Below are 25,134 nucleotides of genomic sequence, written 5' to 3' on the forward strand. Positions count from 1 at the left end.
GCTACTCTTTTTTATCTCCATTTCAGAGTACTTGTAATTATTTTTACCACCTAGAAAAGGTGAAGGAAGGACTATTATGATTTGAACTGCTCAAATATGGGTTCTGGGTTTCTGTGACTCTGGGAACACGACCTGACTTCTCTGGTCTCAGCTTATTCATTGGTTAGTATGTTCTCCTAACAACACAGCTACTATCTTAGCCCTCTGGAGCTTCACAAAGCACTTTCACATACTTCGACATGGCTGATTCTTGTATTCATTCTGTGACATAACAAAGACTTTAAGCCTCATTTTATAAAATTGAGACTCAGACAACACGTGACACACCTCCAATTGCAGCCAGAAAGTATAAATGGACCTTTTTTTTTTTTTTTTTTTTAAACCAGAGTACTGATCAGCTCTGGCTTATTGTGGCTCAGGGGATTGAACCTGGGACTTTTGGAGCCTCAGGCATGAGAGTCTTTTTATATAACCATTTGCTATCTACCCCTGCCTTGGGAATGAAATGTCAATCAGGAATTTTCTTACTACATCATGTTGCCCGGGATCTTTCTGGTCCCAAAAGTATTAAAATGTCACAAGGTTTTACATGTCTGCCACCACTCACAATCCCTGTCACTCTGTGTTGAAATCTGACAGCATTTGGAGATTGGGGAAGAAGAGTGAGTGCTTTCTCTAGTAAAAGTTTGTTTTCAATTTAATTTTTTTTTAATTTTTTAAAATCTTTATTTGATAGAGATAGCCAGAAATTGAGAGGGAAGGAGATGACAGAGAGGGAGAGAGAAAGAGAGATGCCTGCAGCCCTGCTTCACCACTTGTGAAGCTCTTCCCCTGCAGGTGGGGACCAGGGGCTTGAACCTGGGTCTTTGTGCGCTGTGACATGTGCGTTCAACCAGGTGCGCCACCACCCAGCAGCCCTCCCTTTTTAAAATGTTTAATGCTGAGTGTTAAATGATAAAGATACTTAGGACTACGGTGAAGAACGTAATAGTTTTTGCTTCTGGTGGAAAAACTGACATATGAGAGTGGAGTATACATATTCTATGAGGAAATTAAAATAGCCTTCAAAATCATCCCTTTGCTAGGAAAAAAAAAAAAAAAGGTGAAGCACCCATAACACCTAAGATAAAGTCAGCACTGAATGAATCAAGAGCTTCTCTAGGGAAGGACATTGGCTGGGAGCCTTAATCTTGAAGAAGTTTGTGTGACTTCTGTCCCTCTTCCTGTCTAATGTCCATAATCAAGTACTGCGGCCCGTGTCAAAGGTCAGTGGGCATGACTGGACACAAAGAATGAAGTCCCTGATGTGTGTAGATGTATTCTTTTTACATAAAGTTCCTGAGCTGTCAGCGAATTGTGGAGAGGGACACCTGACAGCTCTGTTTCTTTCTTTCTTTTTTCTTTTTAAATTTTTTTATATTTATTCATTTCTCTTTTATTGCCCTTGTTTTTTATTATTGTTGTAGCTATTATTGTTGCTGTTATTGGTATCGTCATTGTTGGATAGGACAGAGAGAAATGGAGAGAGGAGGGGAAGACAGAGAGGGGGAGAGAAAGACAGACACCTGCAGACCGGCTTCACCGCCTGTGAAGCGACTCCCCTGCAGGTGGGGAGCCGGGGGCTCGAACCGGGATCCTTACTCCGGTCCTTACGCTTGGCACCACGTGCACTTCACCTACTGGGCTACCGCCCGACTCCCAGATCTGTTTCTTCTGCAGGTAAAACTCAGAGATGGGCAGGTTGGGACCCGCGTTACTGGGTACCATGGCTCCATGCTTCTCAACTTCTCAGTGTGAAGTGGAGTTTAGTGTCAATGAAAGAGAGATCTCCTCTATCCCAAGCCCACCACCCCACTCTGTTGCGGTTATGCCATGACAACGGGCACTGACCTGCTTTGCCCACTTCCCCTTTCCTCAGTGATCCTTCAGCCTGGCACCCAGCTCTGAGATGAGGCCTGCTTAGCACCAGTGAAGTTCCCCACGTTCAAACCAACCACATTTTGTGTGGAGATGAGGGAATCAAAGTTAAAATCCAACCCATCAGCATCCATGAGTTCACTACGGATAATGGATTCCATGTCACATTCCAAGCTCCCATTGAACATGTCCAGGTCCAAGTCGCTGGGGAACTTCTCGTGGCCCATGACGGGAAGGTTTGCACTAGCTGAGTACAAGGGGGAGCCTGAGAGAGAGTCCGAGAGGGTCTGCATAGCCTGGCTGACAGGAGACTGCTGCTGGTGTTTGGCGGACCCAAGGCTGCTGGAGTCGCTCAAGCCCATGCTGCTGACGGAATTTGACAAGGCACGGCTGCCACCAAGAGCGCCCTGAGATTGGTGCTGGTGGTGGAGCAAGTTCTGATTGGCCAAACCCCCCTGGTTAGGCTGGGCGGCGAAGGACATCATTGGATCGTTGTGGAGCATCACGTTGCGGCGAGAGTTCTGGGCGGACACAGCGGAGCTGGCCTGAGACATCAAGGGGTCGGACTGGGTCATCATGACGTCGCTGTGGCTCAGGGAGTCGGAAGTGAGCAGGTCCTGGAGTGTCTGGTTGCCGTAGTGTGACATGGAAGAGAAGGTGGCCGGCTTGTTCTCCTGGATGGTCTGCATGGGCGACTGGCGCAGGGAGTTCAGAGACGGGGGTCCGAACACGGCGCTGCTAAAGGAGCCCGGGGGGGAGCCGAGGCCGGAGCTCTGAGTGGCCGCGAACGGGAAGCTGGGGCTCCGCGGCAGGAGCCCTCCGGCGGGCGGCGGCTGGGCCGCGGGGAGCGCGATGTCGTCCAGCAGGTCGTCCATGAGGTTGTCGCCCAGCCCGTCGTTCAGGTTCATGGTGCCTGCCATGTCGGTGAGCCTCGGCAGCTCCACCGTGCACGGCTTGCTCACCGCGGGGGAGAGGCTGGTGGCGCCGCTGCCGCCGTACAGCATGGGGGACAGCGGGGCGTCGTCGTCCTGGCCGTCATCCAGCTCCGTGGCCGCCAGGATGGGCGACAGGCGGCCGCTGACCGTGCTGGCGTTGGAGTTGGTGCGGGAGCGGAAATCGGTCCACGCGTCCGGCTCGTCGCTGCTGCGGGAGGTGGGGCTGCCGGGCCACTTGGGGAGCTGGGAGGGACTGTCGTCGGCCGCCTCGGGGGCCGTCTGCAGGGCCGCCTTCTTCTTGGCCGCGCGGCCCCGGCTCTTGGTGTACTTGTTGCTGTTGTCCATGGAGACGGCCCGCCTCCTGGGCGCCTTCCCGCTCTTGCCTCCATCGGGGTTGATGATCCACCAAGAGCTCTTGCCGGTCCCCTCGTTCTGGACCCGCATGAAGCGGCTGTGCAGCGACAGGTTGTGCCGAATAGAGTTCTGCAGAGAGAGAGAAGGGGACAGGTGTGGTGAGCCAGAATGCTCCACATGCCAGCGCCCAGGAGAAATGGTCAGTCATTTTGCTTTTAAAACTTCTACATTTCAAAGGCTTAAAAAAAAAAAAAAGTACATGACTTTCCATAGCTTAGAATGAAAGGATAAGTATTAATGGCCGCTTTGGTAAGTAGGAAATGGGAGATGACTTCTCATCTGGGAAGCTTGCAATGTGCCAGTCACTGACGGTTTAAGTTCCTGATTTGTTGTTGTTGTTGTTGCTGGCCTTTTGGTGATTAAATTTCACACAATGCAGTCCACGATTTTAACATACCACCACCTGCTCTTTTCCTGAACCCTGCAACAAGCAACAAGCCCCGCCCTGGTTCTCCAAGACCCAGGGTGAGGTGCTCGCCTCTCACGCCTCCTCCTCCTCTCCTCCCCGGCAATTCCTACCGTTTTTTAACCATTTCTGGCATGAAGCTTCATCTGCTCTTTCTACGACTCCATCTCCTCCTGCTCCTACTCCCACCTGTCTGGCAGGCCTAAGGCAGAACAATGTCAGAGCAGGATTTGCTGAGTAGATAGAGGTATAGTAGCCTTGGGAGCCGGGCGGTAGCGCAGCGGGTTAAGCGCACGTGACGCAAAGCGCAAGGACCGTCTTAAGGATCCCGGTTCGAGCCCCTGGCTCCCCACCTGCAGGGGAGTCGCTTCATAAGTGGTGAAACAGGTCTGCAGGTGTCTGTCTTTCTCTCCCTCTCTCTCCATTTCTCTCTGTCCTATCCAACAACGATGACGACATCAGTAACAACAATAATAACTACAACACTAAAACAAGGGCAGCAAAAGGGAATGAATAAATAAATATTTTTTTAAAAAGTAGGCTAGCCTCTTATTCAGAAAAATCCCAAATAGTTTCTATAGGAACTCTCTTCTTCAAGGCAGTGTGCTTTGAGCATAATAACTCCCAAAGAGGTTGTCAGGGGGTGGTGCACCTGGTTAAGCACACACGTTACAATGCTCAAGAACCCGGGTTCAAGCTTCACGAGTGGTGAAGCAGTACCACAGGTGTCTCCTTCCCTCTCCCCTTCCTATCAATTTCTCTGTTACTATACAAATAAATAAATAAAATATTTTTAAAAAACACTCAAGGAATATAATATAAAAAAGGATATATTTTAAAGTAGAGAAATCTGACCCCAGGTGATAAGGGCAACACCAACAGAAATACATCATGTTGATAATAAGTACTCTTAATATGGTATAAAAATATACCTTTCTCTGTAGGTGTCATTCCAAAACCCGGCCATACCGGTCTAATTATGGGAGCAAAAAATTCAAACAAGCCCAACTAAAGGATATTTTGAAATGCCTGTCAAGTGCTCTTTGAAAATTACCAGAACCATTTTTAAAGAAAGTCTGTGTTACAGAAAAGTAAAATTGAAAGTAAGGCCTCACTCAATGGTGTATGTTGCATTTCCCGAGAAGTCTGAGGAAGCAAAATGACTCAAGGTAATAAACATGGTGCCCTACGTAAGGAGAAAGAAAGAAATCTGAATATAAAGTATGAACTTTACTTAATACTAAGACGCCGGCAGTAGCTTATTTATGGCAATCATACTGTTCTGATATGTCGGCCGTAATGGAAACGGTATCTGACAACGGTGTCTGACAACGGTGTCTGACAACTTTGTACTAGTTTCACAACATTTACTGGGAAAAAAAAAGCTATTTAAAGAGAAAATATTTAATACAGAAAAAGGAATTGGTGGTGGTGGCGGTGGTGGTGGGGGTGCCGGCGACAGCACACCAGGCTGAGTACACAGATTACAGTGCACAAGGACCCAGGTTCGAGCCCCTGGTCCCCACCTGCAAGGAGTAAGCTTCCTGAGTGGTGAATCAGGGCTCCCGGTGTCCCTCTATTTCCATCTGCTTTTCCCTCCCATCTCCATTTTTGTCTCTATCCAATAATAAATGAATAAAAAAAATTTTTTTCAAAAGGGTGCAGGAAAAGAAGTTGGGCATAATAGCCTGTCCTGAAAACCCAACAACTGCAGTCGTTTTATAAGAATCTTCCTGCTGGCAGGGCAGAGAGGACAGGACCAGCTGACAGGAATGACCTAGATTCAGTTCCAGCTCTGCTTCTAACCAGCCACATGACCTTGAGCAAATCATTTAATCTGTCTGCAGCCACTTTGGTTCCCCATCTCTACCACAACCATACGAGCACCCCAACCATCCTGTGCTGATAGGCACGACATAAGGGCAACACGCTAACTAGTCCACTTCAGGAACTGGTCATGCTAGGGAGTCACCATGTGCCTACTGTGACCATAAGCCCAGGGTCCAGGACGGAAAGCACCAATAGTTCATTTTCATCTAACAAACCCTATGTGTGTCATAAGAGAGAGGAGCTGGTGACAGTTTCTGTACTTCTGAAATGACTGATCTGCAGACCACAGAAATTTTCATGTACTATTTAAGACAAAAGATACTGCTTGGTGCTATGCAGGAAAAAGGAATGGTTCTGGAACTACCACAGTTTCCAAAACAAAAACAAAACAAAACAAAGCAAAACAAAACCTGGCAATCACAAACTGTACTTATGGAGAAGATACAGATACACGTATTCTACTAGCAAGTTTTAAACAGAGAAACTCCGCAGAATTTTGCCATAAGTAAATAACCCCAAACACTCCAAATATTTCCTATGCATGTTCACATGGAAGGTGGACCTGCAGCTCAGACTGGACACTGAGCAAGGGTAGCTCTCAGCTACAACTATCATAACATCTGAGTAGAAAACAAGGCAACATGCTGAGTATCTGAAGGGACAATGTTGATCAGCCACCCTTGACTTTACTAATTTTCCACATGTAGGTGGAACACACACACACACACACACACACACACACACACGTGTACGGTTATTTTTTTTTTCCTTTTTCACACTGTTAAAAGAATGGCAAAGCTACTTATTAATGGCCTGGCAATTACGTTTCTTTAAAAAAGTGAAATACCTTCCCTATAAAGAAAGGTATGAGTTCATGATATTTATATACTTTCCCCATATTTGAGTATTACTCTTCCCTGATACAGCTTTCTAATTCCTATTTCCAACTCTGAAACCATCTCCCCAGACAATACCTTTAGTCCATTTGCATGTTAGCTGTCAGGCTCAGGCAAAAATTAGTAAAGTCATGGACCCCCCCATTGGAATACATCTAAAATAGATCTACTAGCTTTTTCCAAAATGGAGGCCCCAAATCCCATCTGCTATATTCTCATCTTTAGGATCTTGAATATTAAACATCTTCCTCTGCTTTATATCTTGATGCTTTTTTAGCCATCAAGCTGCAGATGTTACCATGCTGCCAACCTGACTTCCCTGGGCAGGCAACTTCACCAATGTGTCCTAGAGCGCCACCTCTCCAGAGCCCTGCCCCACTAGGGAAAAAAAAGAAACAGGCTGGGGGTGTGGATCCACTTGCCAATGCCCATGTCCAGTGGAGAAGCAATGACAGAAGCTAGACCTCCCACGTTATGCACCCCTCAGATATCTTTGGTCCATACTCCCAGAAGGATAAGAACAGGGAACCTTCCAATGGAGGGAAGGGTATATGGAACTCTGTGGGAACTGTAGCCCTTTTATCCTGTGATCTTGTCAATCAATATTAAATCAATAATAATAATAGTAATTTTAAAAAATATTTATTATTTATTCCCTTTTATTGTCTTTGTTTTATTGTTGTAGCTATTGTTAATGTCGTCGTTGTTGGATAGGACAGAGAGAAATGGAGAGAGATGGGGAAGACAGAGAGGGGGAGAGAAAGACAGACACCTGCAAACCTACTTCACACCTGTGAAGCGACTCCCCTGCAGGTGGGGAGCTGGGGGCTTGAACCGGGATCCTTAAGCCGGTCCTTACACTTTGCGCCACCTGCACTTAACCCACTGTGCTACCGCCCAACTCCCAATAATAGTAATAATTTTAAAAAGGTATGAAGCAGGCTCTAAAAATTCACTCTGCAGGATTGGAAAAGCAAGCAGGTGCACGGCAGTTCTAACTTTACTACAGAATACTCACATAAGTAGACACGCAAAATAAAACCCTAGATCAAGCTTCTAGGTGAGCAGACTAGGAGAGCCCGAGGCCATGGCAGTTAAGGTGACTGTGCTAACCACCTCTGGCCTGGCCAGCCTTCTCTGCTCTAGATCTTGAAGAGTTCATATCCATACCCTAACTTTGCAATAAGTAACCACAAAGTATCCAATTATCTCCCTCTTTAAGAAGCATTTAGGGAATAATGTACTTTTAATAGATTTTTAGTTCCACCAGCTCTAGGCCAGTTGAAGAACATGCTCTACACGGTCACTTCCCAGCTCTACACGGTCACTTCCCAGTGGTCACTTGCTACGCTCCTTTCAGACTCAACAATGTACGTGGATGACCCTCTAACACTAGATGGTACTGCTGTAGCCGGGGGGAGGTGTGCGTGCGTGCGTGTGTGTGTGTGTGTGTGTGTGTGTGTGTGTGTGTGCGCGCGCGCGCACGCGCACAGTGGTAGAGTTGGGGACTTGGATGCATATGGTCCTGAGTTCAATCCCTGGCGTGGCATGTGCCACTTTCATTAAAAAGCAAATAAATCCTTAAAAGGGGCAGCGGTAAATTCTGTAAAATGACAAACAGATAGTAGATACCATTGCTATCATAATAAAACAGAGTTACAGGCTATCACAGTGAAAACTTGAGAATTCCGCTTTGGTAGGGGCAGATGCTGGTAGAGCTGGAAAACCCACGTCTAGGACCAGCACCACAGTGTTCAGGGCATGAGGATCCGACCGCAGCAGTGGAGAACCTGGACCTGCCTATTATGACACTGTCTGTGACGGGGTCATTGGTTTTGGACCCACTGTTTCTAACCCTTATTTTAAATCTGCATCAGAGGTTATCATTTAATCTATGAGAATTAGAAAATACATTGAATAAAGGACCCAAGAGCACAACTTACCACTTTAATTTTGTTCATGAAACAAGGCTAATAATTGTGTGTTTTTCCTAAAACAATAAAAAAAAAGAATTATTTTAAAAAGAAAGTCTGTCTTTCAGAAGAGCAAAGCTGAAAGTGGGGAATGGCTTGCTCTCTCAGGTCCCCTGTGTTTCCTTGCTTAGAATCCACTTTAAAGACAAGACAGAGGGTGGCCTAGATGCCACCCACAGGTTCTGAAACAATCCCCAACTTGCTCACCAGCTGGCTAGTTTCAGGATCCAATCTTTGTTCAACTCTCATTTTTGAGGTTATTAGTGGCAGAGTGCACTGCCTAAGGTGTGTGCCCATATGGTACTCAATAGCCTATTCCAGGTGCTTTACTAAGACAAAACAAACAAAAGCTGTGCCCCCACCGACCTCACACAGTCCCTACACTTCAGTAAACTTCCATCCAGATAAGGGTGGTTGAGCTTCCTCGTCTAAATCCCAGAAATAAAAAAATGTGATTTGTCAACACAGACAAACCTTATGCAAAATTCTTATGATTTATAGTTTAAGTTTTTTAAAGATCTCTCTGCTAGGTTCTACAAGTAAGTTTCCAATGTACTGTGTGTGTTTTAAAATATAAGACTACTATTAAAACATCCCACAGAGCTGGCACACAGCTCTCTTGGGTAGTTTGTCGCTTTGCCATGTGCATGGCCCAGATTCGAGCAAGGTCCCCACTGCATGGAAGGAAGTTTTGGTGCTGTGGTCTTTTTCACTCTCTGCTTCTCTATCTCTAAAAACAAAACAAACAAACAAACAAAAAATAAGCAAAAACCCCAAAAGAAGTATTCTATGGTTTCCCATTAATCCACATATCATTTAAATAGGCTGAGTTTCTAAGATTTGACACTAGTTTGCAGAGGAATGGCTTGATAAGAGCCAGAATGTTTCTTTTTTGCTTCTCGCATCTAAATACACATTTTGCAACACCTTGTGAGGCAGGCCAGAGTTAAATGGTAGAAATACTAGGGATACTCTTTTAGTAAGGTTACAGTAACCAGGTAAATAAGTACTATCAAGCATCTGGCCTTTAACTCTGGCCTACCTCACAAGGCATCTTTGAGGGAATAATGGTCACCTGGAGTGGTGGATTTGTAGTGGGATACTGAGTTGCAAGGAAGGACAGAAGGGAAGAAAAACGAAAGGAAGGGTGGGGGGAGGAGAGGGGAGGGGAACTGATACACGGCACTGTATCAGAATCTGTGCTGCCCACTACTAGGGCAGCAGTGACATCATAAACATGTTCTCGCTGTTTTCCGAGCAGCACACTTGAAAAGCCCAATGGTGAGAGGGCCGTTCCTTCCAGGAAAACATTCTAAACTCCCAAGAACACTTCAACGGTGCTGTGCCCATCAGGAGTGACTAGAAGTTTAACTGCTGCTACTCTAATGTCCAGTCTAGTCCCTTCCAAATCCTGTTTACCTTGTGGAGACTGTCCACTAACCCAGACAGCAGCTGCATGTGGAACCCTGGAACACAGAGAAGGTTTTGTCTAGAAGCAACATGTGGTATCAATTTATCTCAGGCAAAGGCAACAAGGAATCCACTGACTTTAAAAATAAAAAGAGAGTTGGGTAAGTTAACTCTTTAACAGCCCCGTCTTCAAAAATAACAAAATCTTCCCCCTACCCCATCCCACCCCTCCACTTTCTCCCAGAGTATAGCTCAGCTCTAGTTCATGGTAGTGTAGGGGACTGAACCTGGGACTCTGGTGCCTCAGGTATGAGAGTCTCTTTGCATAACCATTATGCTGTCTAGGGCACCCCCACCTCCCCATTGCAAAGCAACAAAATGACCTGTGGCTATCATCTCCTAAACCCAGACCCAGTGCTCCCTGCCAGTAGCCTTCAGGCATCTCCCTAGTCTTTCTATGGGATTCCAGAGCAGAGAATCTGCCAAGGACTGCCTCAAATACAGGAGGCATCTACCCTGCATAAGGGACCAGCCTTTCGAGTAGGCCCCAGTGCTCTGGTGTGTGGGGAACCGACAGATCAGCAACGAGGCTGCCCAGTGCCATATATACAGACACCAGCTGAACTGTAGAGGATGAGGGTCATGTGAAAAGCCCAACAGAAACCACACTTGAGTCACGGGGAGACCCCAGGAGGCTGCGGACCACAGCACAGCAACACAGGGATACAGCTGCTGAGGAGCCTGGGGAGCTGCCCTTGCTTCCTGACGACAGGCTCCCTCAGCAGGCAGCACACTGCACCATGCTCTGGCTTTCTCGGAAGCATTAGCTCTTCACCCTGACTAATGCTAGAATGGGCCTGGGACTTGAGGCACTCACACCCCACTTCAAGAGATTCTGTCCCCGTGGTGTGGGTCAAGGAACCCTGGAAGCTCCCTAGATTATTCTACTGTGTGGCCAGAGGTGGGGACTACTGGAATTTCCCCTCTGCATTTCCACTGACTGTGAATCTGATTCTAAGTCACTGCTCCCTCTATCTCTAGGTCTGGGGACACAGCACCATTGCTCTTCTTTAGATATATTTTTTTTTGGGTCCTCTCCGGAGACTTCAATACTGTAGCCTAAGGGGCTGGGCAGTAGCTCAGTGGGTTAAAAGCACATGGTGGGATGCATTGGATCGACCTTCCCGTGGTGCATCCCGTGAGTACCCATTCATTGGGGAAACTGACGATCCTTCCTAGCCGACTGAATCCACATGGATCCCAGTCACTTTCAAAGCCAGCAACAAGCAGCTCCTGACAGCTTTCAACCTGACGCTGTTGACTGGCTACGGAAGAAGGGCAAACGCTAGAAGAAGAAGAAGAGCACATGGCGCAAAGCTCAAGGACTGGTGTAAGGATCCTGGTTCGAGCCCCCGGCTCCCCACCTGCAGGGGAGTCGCTTCACAAGTGGTGAAGCAGGTCTGCAGGTGTCTATCTTTCCCTTCCCCTCTCTGTCTTCCCCTCCTCTCTCCATTTCTCTCTGTCCTATCCAACAACAATGACAGCAATGACAACAATAGTAATACAATAACGATAAACAACAAGGGCAACAAAGGGGGAAAAAATAGCCTCCAGGAGCAGTGGATTCGTAGTGTAGGCACCAAGCCTGCAATAACCCTGGAGGAAAAAAGAAATACGATAGCCTGATGTTTTCAGATAAAAAGAGAGAAAGGAAGAAAGAAAGAAAGAAAGAAAGAAAGAAAGAAAGAAAGAAAGAAAGAAAGAAAGGAAGAGAGAAAGAGAGAGAGAGAGAGAGAGAGAAAGACAGAACGACATCATAGCACTGAAGCTTCCTTTAGTTTTGTGGGGGCCAGGCTCGAATTTATGTCGCACAGTGGCAAAGCAGGTGTTATATTCAGGTGTGCTATTTTGTTGGGCCTGCTAGCCTCTAAGTTCAAGCTTCTACCATTTAGAAGTGGGGTTAATGCTGACAGCTTGTAAGTTTCAATTACAGAGTGACATGTAGTGTTGATTATTAGTGCTCAGCTGCCTTTCTCCTCTGCCAGGGGGATAAAGGCAAGAGGGAGACAGAAAGGTCCTGAACCTTGTACTTACTTCCCCACAGAGTCAACGCATCCTTCCAGGTGCCATGTCTCCATCAGGCACGGGTGGGTATGGACAGAGACGAGGGCACATGAGCTCTCACCAAACTAGGAACTAATACAAGTCGAAGGAGAGAGATGCTAGATTTAGCATGTACTTCCATACAATCCCTTTTATAGACTGTCCTTTAAGCAAAATGTAAAAGAGAGAGAGAGAGAGAGAGATTGACTTGAGAAGGCACTAGCAAAATAGCTCATTTGGGTAGTGCCATGTTCTTGACCCACATTTGAGCCTGGCCTCCCTCAAAGGAGGAAGTTTCTGTGCTGTGCTCTGTGTTCTCTTTTTTTCCATCTGAAAGAAAGCCAACCCAGCAGAGTAGTAAAGTCTGTTGATAAGCCCTCCTACACCCAACCAAAAAAAAAAAAAAAAAAAGGAAAAAGAAAGACAGATTGGCTAAAAAAAAAAAAAAAAAAAAAAAAAAACAAAAACACTGGAAAAGCCATATCCTGCCCTGAGAATGCAGCAATGTCTTACTTAGTGAGCTAAGCAAAGCTCAGATTCAGATTCACTCAAGAGTATTAATAATAACCATTTTTTGACACCACATAATCATACTTAATGCAAAGGTCTTGGCTCTTGGATACTGCAAAGTATAAAGGGCCAAGGAGAGATGCTCTGGGGGAGAAGTGGGGACACTGGTCTCTCTCTCTCTCTCTCTCTCTCTCTCTCTCTCTCTCTTTTTAAATGTAGAGCTGGAGGTCATATGTTTTCACACTACACTTTGAGCTACTTCCTCAGTCACTATTCATTATTATTATTATCATCTGTTTTTAACATAAGAGAGGGGATGGAAAGCACTGCTCCACCATCCAGAGTTCTACATCTCGTTTGTTCTGTCTCTGTTGCTCTTAGTGGTGCCAAGTACTAAAGCCAGGTCTCACACAAGCAAGGCAGGCGCTCTAAGTGCAGCTAAGCCACTTCCCAGCAGACTGATTCTTCTTCTTTCTTCTACCTTCTTCTTCCTCCTCCTCCTCCTTCTTCTTCTTCTTCCTTCTTCTTCTCCTCCTTCTCCTTCCCCTTCTCTTCTTCTTCTTCTTTTGGCCTCCAGGGTTATCACTGGGGCTTGGTGCCAGCACTGACAGCCATTTTGTTTTTCATTTGCTAGGACAGAGAGAAATGGGGGGGTAGACACTTGCAGACCTGCTTCACCACTCGTGAGGCATCCCCACTGCAGGTGGGGACCAGGGGCTTGAACCCGGGTCCTCACTCAGATCACTGAGCATAATGACTATATGTGCTTAACCAGCTGTGCCACTGTCCGGTTCTCAAGACTGATTCTTCTTATTAGACAATGCTAGAGGTTTTCAACTGGTCGATATTCCTCCACTAGATTTTTATCTACTTTGAGGCCAATATGTCATTTAAAAAGTAAAGAAAGTCTGAGAGTAAAACAGATCTGAAATCAGGAACATTTATTATTTCTGATTATGTGGAACGCCAGATATAATCACCAAGCAAGCCTTGCAGACTGAGAAGAAAACTTCAATAAACATCCACAGAGCGGATTGCACAATCCACCCTGACGTGTCTGACAAGTTGCAGGCTAGTTTCCACTCTTCCTCTTGCCTGAAATACTGACAGTTTAAACCATTAAGGGTCTTATTTTTAAAAGACGATGTTCTAAAATAAATATTATTGGGAACTTGGCTGAAGGATTACATTTCCAGCTAGAGACAAGATTTCCGTTCCATTTGCTGACAATAATCTTCTACTCAGAGAGAACTCCTTTGAAGACTAACATTTGTTTCAAGTTTTAAGCAACAGGTTCTGTTCCCTCACCCCTCCAATGACGATGACCATAAATACTAATGGCAATGACAACAAGCATCTGGTGACTAGCAGAGGGGAATCTACTTTTCTAGCCAAGCAAAATGAACCCGATGAAGAAGGGCTGAGCAGATCATCTGCCTGCCCATAACTGAAAGAGAAATCCTGGGCTGGGACAAAAGTTCTCTCAAAAAGGATGAAAAAGATGGTGACAGCTCTGTGACAATTTTGATGAATCTTCCAGTGTAAACTTGATTTCCGTACCATCATCGTTATTACTATTTTTAGTCAGCGATTTTCATTTCAAACTCTTCCATAGCTGTTTCTGCTCTTGGAGGGCAGGAGGGAACATTCCATTCCTCACAACCAAACCTGCACTTCCGGCACACAGAGAACCCTGGCAATCAAGCAACTTCTGCCCACACCCATGCCCTGCCCCTCCCCACACACCCTTCCACTGCTGGCCCCATGTTTTTTTTCTGCTCATTCCCCCACAGTGCACCCTCCCTCCCCCTGGCAAAAAAAGCCCCTGGAAGCAGTAGTCAGGAGCAGCAGTCCACAGAATGACAGTCCTAGGAAAGCTGCAGAATGGGGCTGGCCCCTGCTCCCATTCCTCAAGTTTCTCCCCTGGTATTACAGAATCTATTTTTCCTTCCCACTAGGGACTCAGAAAACACACACTACTGACAACTGAAAACTCCCACCTAAGACCATACATGTTAAGCCACAACAAATGGAAGGTTCAAAGGGTTAAAAAAGCCAATGCAGTTACGAAATACGCTTGAAACCGATTTGGTAAAGTAAGAATAGACACTGTTTTCTTATTCACGTAATTTTCACTTCAATTGGAAACATAACAAAGCTTCAAGTTTTTCCAATTTGAAACTTACTGTGGATGGTGACAGAATAAAAGGGCATTAGAAATACAGATGTAGGGAGTCAGGCGGTAGCACAGTGGTTAAGTGCACATGGTGCGAAGCGCAAGGACTGGCTTAAGGATCCCTGTTCAAGCCCCAGCTCCCCACTTGTAGGTGGGTCACTTCACAAGCTGCGAAGCAGGTCTGCAGGTGTCTTTTTCTCCCCCTGTCTTCCCCTCCTCTCTCCATTTCTCTCTGTCCTATCCAACAACAATGACATCAATAATAACAACAATAATAACTACAACAACAGTAAAAAACAACAAGGGCAACAAAAGGGAAAATAAATATAATTAAAAAAAAGAAATACAGATGTAGAATTTAGGAACATATCAGAGTTTAGAATCACTTTCTTTGTTATAAGTTTTAAAATTCATTATTGGATAGAGACAGAAACTGAGAGGAGAAGGGGAGGATAGGGAGGAAGAGAGACCCTGCAGCTCCACCTCACCACCTGTGAAGCCCTTCCCCTGCAGGTGGGGACAAGGGGCTTGAACACTGGTCCTTGTGCACTGTAGTGTGTGTGCTTAACCAGGTGTGCCACCACTTGGCCCTTAGAATCACTTTCATGGCATTAGATGAATGATGGGGCAGGAAGCTCAGTAAACCGTGTAACAGGAGAGTCTGGAGTGGACGGGGGAATCCGCCTCAAAACACACAACCTCAGCTTTACAGTGGAAGAAGGTGAGGACCTGAACACAGCCCTGCCTGACTAGCCGCTAGCGAGTGGCATCTCAACTGGGACAAAGTGACTTCCTCACCTAGAGGTGAGACAGAAACACGCCCCCAGAAACACAGCATATGTCTCAATGTCTGGGTGATCACATCAACTGAAAGACTAAAGTGCAGGGAACAGAAAGAATGGGCAATATTCTTCCTCCTTCCCATCCATCCATCCATCCATCCATCCATCCATCCATCCATCCATCCATCCATCTTCAGTCTGCCTTGCTTTATAACTCAAAAGAATACAGTGTCTCCTCACCCTTTAAAATCTAACCACCTGACTTTTTAGAGCTTTAGCATCTAGTGTGGGGGCTCAAAATATGTTTCATCAACAAACTGGGAGAAATCACAAAATGGATACAAACTATACTTAGAAACCTGATACAAAAAAAAAAAAAGAAAAAATTTGGGGCCAGGTGTTGCCCACAAACCAGGTTGACACTCACATTATAATCCCCAGAGACCTGGGTTCATTCAAGCCCCTAGTTCCCACCTGTAAGGGGGAAGGTTCACAAGTGGTGAAACAGTGTTGCTTATGTCTCTCTTTCTCTTGATCCCCTCTCCCCTTCTTGGATATTAACTTCAACCTCATTTCCAAAAACAAGATGATATAAATGAGTGAGTAGGCCTCCTTCTCTAAAATAAGAGAAAGTAAGGGCAGAATATGTGTGTGTGTGTGTGTGTGTGTGCGTGTGTGTGTGTGTGTGTGTGTGTTGTGTTATTTGGCAGAGCAAGGAGCTGGTCTATCAGTAGTGAAGAGCTTATTCCCTCCTCCCTGTCTTGGGTGCTATGCTTAGAAATGCTCTGGGGTCCTCAGAGGCACAGTCAAAACCCCAGACAACACACCCTTCTTCTCAAGCTCTTTTAAGCAGTCATACACGCAAGCCATGAGACGTCTAAAAGAGTCTACTTCATCTACTGTATTTGAAGCCTACCAGGGTCAATCCTCTATGCTTGACAGACCCAATTATTTTCATAAAACTCGTGGAAGGAAACTGAGGTGTCAGAAAGTTAACTGTATGGTAGCTAGTGGTGCTAGATTAAGCTCAGGTCAATTTAAAAAAAACGCAGGGTCAGGTGGTGGTGTACCCAGTTGAGCACACAGCACCATGTGCAAGGCCCCGGCTTGAGTCCAAGTTTCCCACCTGCAGGGGGAAAGCTTCATGGGTGGGTAAAGAGTGCTTGCTGAGCACATCTCTCTCCTCTGTGTTTAATTCCAATGGGGGGGGGGTGGCAAATAAAGAAGAAAGAGAGAAAGAAAGAAGAGGAGAAACATTCTCACCACTATACTTCATGAATTCCTCTGAAGTTGCCAGAGGAGAATGGCACCATTTAACAGACGACCAGAGATCATGGAGTTTTCAAGACTACAAAAACAAACGAACAAATTGCATCACTGAATTAAGTGGTCCCATGTATAAGTTTCTGCATACGGGCTCTAGGGTCCCTAAAAAGTACAGAAAGATGATGACTCCAGAACCAGACCATTTTTAGAAATGTCAGACAAACCCTAAAGGAACACCACTGGCATGTCGTGAGCTGACGTGGCCTCAGCACTTTGAGAGATGGAGCATGATCGATGACTGTAAGCACACCGCTAGGTAACCTGACCTTCCTCAGTGACACATCTGCTGAGTTCTGTGCCCAGAGAGCATCAACCCATGACGGAGTCAAGCCAGGATTAGCTGGGTGGCCCTGGCAGGCTTATTCGGGCATTCAAATAGCTGGCACCAAGTTGTGGGCCCCTCAAGCTAGAGACATCAGGCTAATGTCCGGTTTGCCCTGGGCCCTGCTATCACAAAGCCTAATCTGAAACAGGGACTCAGCTCTATACGATTCAAAACACGTAATTAGTTTATTATTGAACCAAGAAAGATTAGCTTGCTTTAAAACTATGTGAACTTACCCCAGCTCCCCACCTGCAGTGGAGTCGCTTCACAAGTGGTGAAGCAGGTCTGCAGGTGTCTGTCCTTCCCCCTCGCTGTCTTCCCCTCCTCTCTCCATTTCTCTCTGTCCTATCCAACAATGACGACATTAACAACAACAGCAATAATAACTATGACAATAGAAAACAAGGGCAACAAAAGGGAAAATAAATAAATAATAAACTATCTGAACTAAAAAATTATATATATATATATATATATATATATATATATATATATATATATATGATGCCTTTTGTCTGCCAGGAAGCTTCTATTTAACCTTGATCAGACACTCTGGTAGAGAACTGCTCTCAAGCTGCACGTGGGCACTATTTTATGACTTGTCTCCTGGCATCAAAAACTGAAGAAACAGGAATCAGGCACATGAAAGGGATGGATGGAGGGGTGCTGAGTGAGTGAGTTAAACAACACCAGTTTGACTTCTTTTCTTAATTTATTTGAGTTTTTTTCTTTGCCTCCAGGGTTATTGCTGGGGCTCAGTGCTAGCACTACAAATCCACTGCTCCTACAGGCCTTTTTATTTTCTTTCTCATTTTATTGGAGAAGACATAGAGAAATTGAGAGAGGAGAAGGGGAGATAGAAAGGGAGAGAGACCTGCAGACCTGCTTCACCACTTATGAAGCATTGTCCCCCCACCCCCCACAGGTGGGGAGCAGGGACTTGAACCTGGATCTTTGTGCTTAGTACTATATGCGCTTAACTGGGTGTGCCACCACTTGGCTCCCCAGGAGAACGTCACCTCTGCTCTTAGTTTACAGTCCTTCAGTGCACATGGAATCCACTGGCTATAGCACCATATATACAAACATTGTTTTCTTTTTTTCAGATGCTAGGGCTCAGAAAGACTGTTCTTTTTTGTTGTGTTATTTCAAGAACAGTTGATTTCTTTTGGTAATTTTGAAATCTATGCCAGTGTGTGGGCACAGCCCAACAGCTATGCAAAGACCCACACCCTGGCAAGACGGGAGGGGTGGAGACCCATCTTGGCTGGGGAAGGAAAAGTCTGGCCCAGTGTTGACAAAACAGACAAGTGTGCGTTTGGAAGCAGGATATCTTCCACGTGTCAGTGCTAACTTAGTCTGATAGTCATCACAAGCTAAGGTGGTACTGGAGAGAGAAGGGGGGGCAAAAGCCACATAACAGAGTATCTCATGTTAGCCACTGCACAGAAAAGAAGTGAACTTTTTTCCCCAAGGAATAAAAAGTATAGCAGTTAACTCTATAAAATGACCCGGGCCTACAGTGCTCTTAGTCCCTGTCTCAACCCAGTGGACGTCAATCAGTGAAGGAGAGTCCGGATGAACAGCGGGCATTCTCCAACCTACAGTCTCACCTACATGTGCAGACTCTTCCCTGTATGGGGTTTTGCAAGATTTCTTCTTGAAACCACAGAAATCAATAGACTAATGACCAATAGAATCAACTATTTATCCCAGAGTATCCCTGGGCACCAATTACACACAGACAAAAACACTAGACATCTCAAAAGTCCACCTGCGTGATGACATAAGGTAGGGAGAGGGCATTTTCACCAACTAAAGAACCAGCCTTGTTTCACTTTTTCCCAGGAGGTGGGGGGTGGGGGAGGACAAAGAAGGAGGAGACCAAAAAAAGAACTTTAAAATGATTTAAATACCAGTGCATTTTAAGTGAAAATTGAGGCTGTTCAGAGTCACAAGTTCCTGTCAACACTGGTCCTCAAACTATGATGATCAGAAAAGCAGACTGTGGTGGAGGGCAGATAGCATATTGGTTATACAAACAGACTCTCATGCCTGAGGCTCCAAAGTTCCAGGTTCAATCCCCCACACCACCATAAGCCAGAGCTGAACAGTGCTCTGGTTAATAAATAAATAAATAAATAAATAAATATCTCTAAAAAGAAAGAAAGAAAGAAAGAAAGAAAGAAAGAAAGAAAGAAAGAAAGAAAGAAAGAAAAGAAAAGAAAAGCAAAGCAGGCTGGACGTGCATGGGATAAATCACGGTTTTTACAGTGGCTATGAGGTGACGACTGTACTTTGGTAGTAATACGCCCTAGACAAGCTTGAATGTGAGAGAAGAAACAGGACACAGTAGAATTGGAGGAGTAATGTCTATCACCCAGAGGGCAGACGGGACAATATTAAGTGACAAGAGTGGTCAGTAGGAGACTTCTGTGCTCAAGGACAGAAAGACTAGGGAGGCATGTGGTGAGATGCGATGCGGAGCGAGCCCATTCTTGAACCAGCGAATGTCATGGTGTGCCCAGCGGGCTGGCTCACTGGCCCCTGTTAGTGATTCCAAGGCCAGTCATTCTTAAGGATGTAGTCAGACTCTTTGGCTGAGTCTGACTTGGCAGGGTTTAGCTCTTAGGTGCCCACCCTGGCCCCCGGGCCCCTTTCCTATCACGTGGGCTTCTTGAAGCTTCCTGCTCTTTCTCCTTAGGCTGTTCATCATCGAACAGGAAGTATGTGTGAGCTCACAGGACCAAGTACTGAGTCCTTCCCTAAGGCTTCACAAATCACCGGACAAAAGGCAACTGCTGAGATTAATTCCTTCACATCAAGATAAGAGAGGAAAAACACAGGGGCAAATGCTACCAAACCATTTTCAAGTTCAAAGGTAGCTTTGAGTGACATACTTCGAGTGGCATCATGGGGAACAATATTATATTATAATAGCTCTTCCTCCGGGAACAAGTTCATCAGGTCCCTTGTTTTATTGTTGTAGTAATTATTGTTGTTATTGATGTCGTTGTTGAACAGGACAGAGAGAAAAGGAGGGGGAGGAAGACAGAGAGGGGGAGAGAAAGACACCTGCAGACCTAACTCACTGCCTGTGAAGAGACTCCCCCGCAGGTGGGGGGCCAGGGGCTCGAACCGGGATCCTTATGCTGGCACCTGTGCTTAACCCACTGCGTTACCGCCCAACTCCCTTTTTTTTTCTTTTTTTAAACAGCTAAGACTTCAGCACTCTTTCCAAGTAAGAGAGACAGCTGAGCCCAATTTGAGTCTAGAAAGGAAGTCACACAAGCTTCTTAGAAAGTTAAATCCAAGTTGGGGGGGGGGGTCCCTTTGGATCTCTATTTCTGCATGTCTTGCAAGCCAAGTCTAAAGTCTTTTGATCTGGAGAATCTTTCGAGCACGTGTGTATTTGCATAGTGAAGATCCTTGAAAGACGTGTCCTTCTCCAAAGCAAAGGGCACGTATGGTGACTGCTCATAAGGAAAGATTGAGATCTCTGAACTTAAGCGTCCAGCTCACATTTAAAAAAGTCACTGCATGTGTCACTCTCGCGAGACTTCCAGGTGGGGAGAGAAGTGATGCAGATTAATCTTGCCTGCTGTACACTGTGTGCAAGACATCTGTTTGCCTTTGGCCCAAAGTCTTGTGGCTACTTTGGATGAACTCTCACCCCCGCGCAGTTCTTGTCAGTCCACTGTTAGCTGACGCACTTGCTTTCCTGCAAAAGATGAACCTTGGCACTCCATGTTGAGCTCACTTTTTCACTACCCCACATCAGTGAGGAGATAACAGGACCAAGGAGGGACCTGAGGCCACAAGTCAGAGAAGCAGGAACACGGGGCGCCTGCACTCTGAATGTGGAAGACATGATCTTTATGAAAGTAAGCCATTAGCAAGAGGGGAGGCAGCTGGAGGAAAAGTCCCATTGGCACCCGGCAGCGTCACCTGCACCAGTCACCATTTCCCCCCTAGTGGGTGCACAACACTGTGGTTCACTTGTGAAGAGCAGAGCAGAGTGAGCAGTAGGTCCAGGGCCGCTTCTCTTCTCCACCTCCTCCCCCACCAGGCACAGTGCAGAACAAGTATGCCCACCCCTTCCAGTCCCCGACAAAAGTTGCCCCAGTGTGGAGAGGGCTTCTCAGCCAGTTGAGTTTCTGTGAGGTCCAGATCTCCAATATGGGGCCCTCGGGTCCTTCTCAGAGGGAAGAATCCCTTCGTTAGCTCTCTTGCCTGTGGGATGTCCCATTTTTAGCCCTGATGAGTATGCTTGCAAGTCTTTTTGCTGCTGTGACCATTTCATTATGAAGCGCCACATATATGGAAGCCTGGGACTTGTTCCTCCTCCCGTCTGAGCTCTTCCACATACACAGTGTTCATGCCTTTGACAGGATTTAGCAGCTTTCAACCTACAAACAGGAGGATGGACCAGTCCCTGTAAATCTAAGTCAGTCAGTCAGTCAGTCAGTCACTCTCTCCCTCTCCCTCTCTCATTCTCCCTCTCTCATTCTCCCTCTCCCTCCCTCTCTCATTCTTCCTCTCATTCTCCCTCTCCCTCTCATATTCTCCCTCTCTCATTCTCCCTCTCCCTCTCTTATTCTCCCTCTCTCATTCTCCCTCTCCCTCTCTCATTCTCCCTCTCCCTCTCTCATTCTCCCTCTCCCTCCCCCTCCCTCTCTCCCTCTCTCCCTCTCAATCTCTCCCTCTCTTATTCTCCCTCTCTCATTCTCCCTCTCCCTCTCTCATTCTCCCTCTCTCATTCTCCCTCTCCCTCTCTCTCTCTCTCTCTCTGGCCAGGCAGTGGTGTACCCTATTAAGTGCACATCTTACCAAGCACAAGGACCCTGTCTTGAGTCCCCACTTCCCACCTGCAGGGGAGACACTTCCTGAGTAGTGAAGCAGGTCTGAAGGTGTTTATCATTCTCCCTCCCCCAGCTCCTCCTCCTCTCTCAATTTCTTTCTTTACAGTCTCAAACTGATTTAAAGCAGACACGTTTTGGTCCATGGGAAACCAATATTTTCTTTTCTCTCCCCTTTCCTCTTGGAAAACCTACTTCCCTTCCTGGCAAAAGCAGGCTTATACTTACCACAGTGCTCACAAGTGCCTACAGGTCCAAGGCCCCTGGAATGGTGCTGGCCTATTGCCACCCAGCAAAATAAAGTGCTCTTTGAGAAATAATTATCAATTAGAGCACTCTGAAATGGGCTAGCAGTCAACTCTGCTCGCACTGTGTGGTATTTTGTCCACCAGACACAACACGCTTTCTTGGTTATTCTTTACATTAATTTGCTGTGGTGCAATCTGTGGACATCCAGGAGCCCTCCACCTGGCCTGGGTGACAGGGGCTGCATATAAAGTGAACTCTTAACAGCTTTCTACCAGTCAATTTGTAAGGTTCTGGGTCTGCAGTAGCTGCCAAATGAATTTGGCAAATGCCATCTTGGGAAAAAAAACAACCACAAATTTAAGTTACAGTGAGGTATTCTTACTAGAGTAAACAGGTTTTACATTGTCTAAATTTGCAATAAGATCAAAAAAATACACACAGAATAAGCTTTAGCTACCAGAAACGGCTTTTTCTGTCCTTCCCAACAGTTCTCTTTAAGTTGTACTGTGTTTAGTGGTGATGACTAAACTATTTCCTGGGAGTGCAGAGACATATAGGGTCATGTAAGATCATACAAAAGGCAAGTGGCAAGTGTCAGCTAGCAAAAGAAAGCGTGACCTACGGATTGAAGATGACTGACGCATGCAACTCTGACTGTATTTTCTTGAGAGGTAAATGAATCCCCTTTTCATGTTCTTTCTTGCACTAGAGTAGGCTGAATAAGGTGAGCTTCTATGACAAGTAAGAAACTCTTTATATAGCAGAAGAAAAGGTTGCACTTTTTAGTTAAGATTCAAGATGTTCTGGGGGGTGACTGGAAATATGTACATTTGGATTAACTGCTGACAACATTAAGTGAGCACAAACCTTTAAAAATACCAGTAGCTTCTGCTATTAAAATAGACATTAACGTCTGACTTAGTGGGATGCACCACTCCGTCATCTCCTACTTCCACAACAAAATGCTGATTTTCAACTGGGCACATGACTACTCAGAAGAAAATAAATTCCCAAGCCTTGGGGTCTGGAAGGTGACTCGGGCAGTAGAATGTAAGCCCTGGCGCCACACAATTAGTGCCAGGGAAGTCTACGGTTGGTAGAGCAGTGTTTCGGTGATATGTCACCCCTTTTCCTCTCCAACCCCCTTCCCTAAAAATAAAAAATTAGCCAGAGAGACTACTCACTGGTATAACACATGCTTGAGGTCCCATGATCATACTCTACGCTAGGAGGAGGAGGAGGAAGAGGAGAAAAAGAGGGGAAGGAAGAAGAAGGAGAAAAATTCCCTGGATCTAGGATGGCCAAGTGCCTAGCTCTAGTCAGTGACATGCAAATGGCCTTTTCAGGAACACTGCTTAAAGGCAACTGACTCAGAGGAAAGAACCTTTTGTTTTGCTTTGCTTCATTCTAATGTTCTACATCTAATGAGAGATGGATGAACTCAAGGATGAAAACCACCTCCTATGGTGGGACAGAGGAAAAGAGGGGCCTGATTCTCAACCATTCCTTAGGGTGACTATCGCTAGTCCTAGACTTATTTTATGTGAAAACAATTTCCTACGAAATCTGTGTTTCCTCTCACAAACAGTCAGGCTTAATCCTAAATGACAGTCCCAGAAACTACTTTTAGCAATGTCATTGCTACATATTTCTGCATGTGCTGTGTTCTCTCTTCCATACACATTCTTAATGTTCATATATATATGATTAAAAAATAGTTTCTACAAAACTCCAGCCACCATCATAGCCCAACTTTACCAGACAGAAACAGAGATAGACACACAGACAGATACCACAGCACTGAAGATTCTCAGTCTGGTGGTGGTTGGGTTCAAGCATGGGTCATGCCCAAGACAAAGCAGATGCACTATCCAAGTGAGCTGTCACCAGCCCCCAAAGTAACTAGATGTTTCTGATCATATGATGTGAATAATGCAACAGAGACACCTGGCAGGAAAGGTCTTTTATTATTATTTATTTATTTATTTATTTTCCTCCTCCAGGGTTATTGCTGGGCTCAGTGCCTGCACCATGAATCCACCGCTCCTGGAGGCCATTTTCCCCCCTTTTGTTGCCCTTGTTGTAGCTTCGTTGTGGTTATTATTATTGCCCTTGTTGACGCAACTCGTTGTTGGATAGGACAGAGAAATGGAGAGAGGAGGGGAAGACAGAGAAGGGGAGAGAAAGATAGACACCTGCAGACCTGCTTCACTGCCTGTGAAGCGATTCCCCTGCAGGTGGGGAGCCGGGGGCTCGAACCGGGATCCTTACGCCGGTCCCTGCGCTTTACGCCACATGCGCTTAACCCACTGCGCCACTGCCCGACCCCCTATTATTTATTTTTTAATAAATAATTTTTTAAATATTTATTCCCTTTTGTTGCCCTTGTTGTTTATTGTTGTAGTTATTATTGATGTTGTTGTTGTTGAGTAGGACAGAAAGAAATGGAGGGAGGAAGGGAAGACAGAGAGGGGGAGAGAAAGACAGACACCTGCAGACCTGCTTCACCGCCTGTGAAGCGACTCCCCTGTAGGTGGGGAGCCGGGGGCTGGAACCGGGATCCTTACGTTGGTTCCTGCGCTTTGCGCCACCTGTGCTTAACCCACTGCGCCACCGCCCGACTCCCATAGGAAAGGTCTTTATGTTCCTGTCTCCCACCCAGCACGTAGAGTGTGTCATCAGACATTTCGAAAATGCTCTGTGGGCTCAGCAGTGGCGCACCTGGTTGAGCGCACACGTTACTGTACACAAGGACCCAGATTCAAGCCTCCAGTCCCCACCTGCAAGGGAGGAAGATTCACAAATGGTTAAATAGTGCTATGTATGTGTGTGTGTGGGTGTGTGTGTCTCCCCTTTTCTTCTCAACTTCTCTCTGTCCTATCAAATAATGAAGGAGAAGGAGAAGGAGAAAATGATAATGAAGAAAAGGAAGAGGGAGAAGAGAGGAGGTGGAGGAGGCGGAGGCCACGGAGGGAGAAGCTTCTCAATGAATGTTATTTACAAGGCTGGCAAGATAGGCAGTG

The 25,134-nt window shown here is 46.0% G+C and overlaps 1 protein-coding gene across 2 annotated transcripts in view; it reads right to left on the reverse strand.

The window, feature by feature from the left end:
* Nucleotides 1–25,134, reverse strand: part of FOXO3 (forkhead box O3) — a 139,178-nt gene that overhangs the window by 19,680 nt on the left and 94,364 nt on the right. For both annotated transcript variants that reach the window (XM_007535471.2, XM_060190655.1), the window contains exon 2: nt 1,891–3,335. In XM_007535471.2, coding sequence (XP_007535533.2) covers nt 1,926–3,335 — 1,410 coding nt within the window. In that variant the 3' untranslated portion in view covers nt 1,891–1,925. The remainder of the gene's footprint in view (nt 1–1,890; nt 3,336–25,134) is intronic.

Source organism: Erinaceus europaeus, chromosome 4 (assembly GCF_950295315.1).
Source record: "Erinaceus europaeus chromosome 4, mEriEur2.1, whole genome shotgun sequence".
Taxonomy (NCBI): Eukaryota; Metazoa; Chordata; class Mammalia; order Eulipotyphla; family Erinaceidae; genus Erinaceus; species Erinaceus europaeus.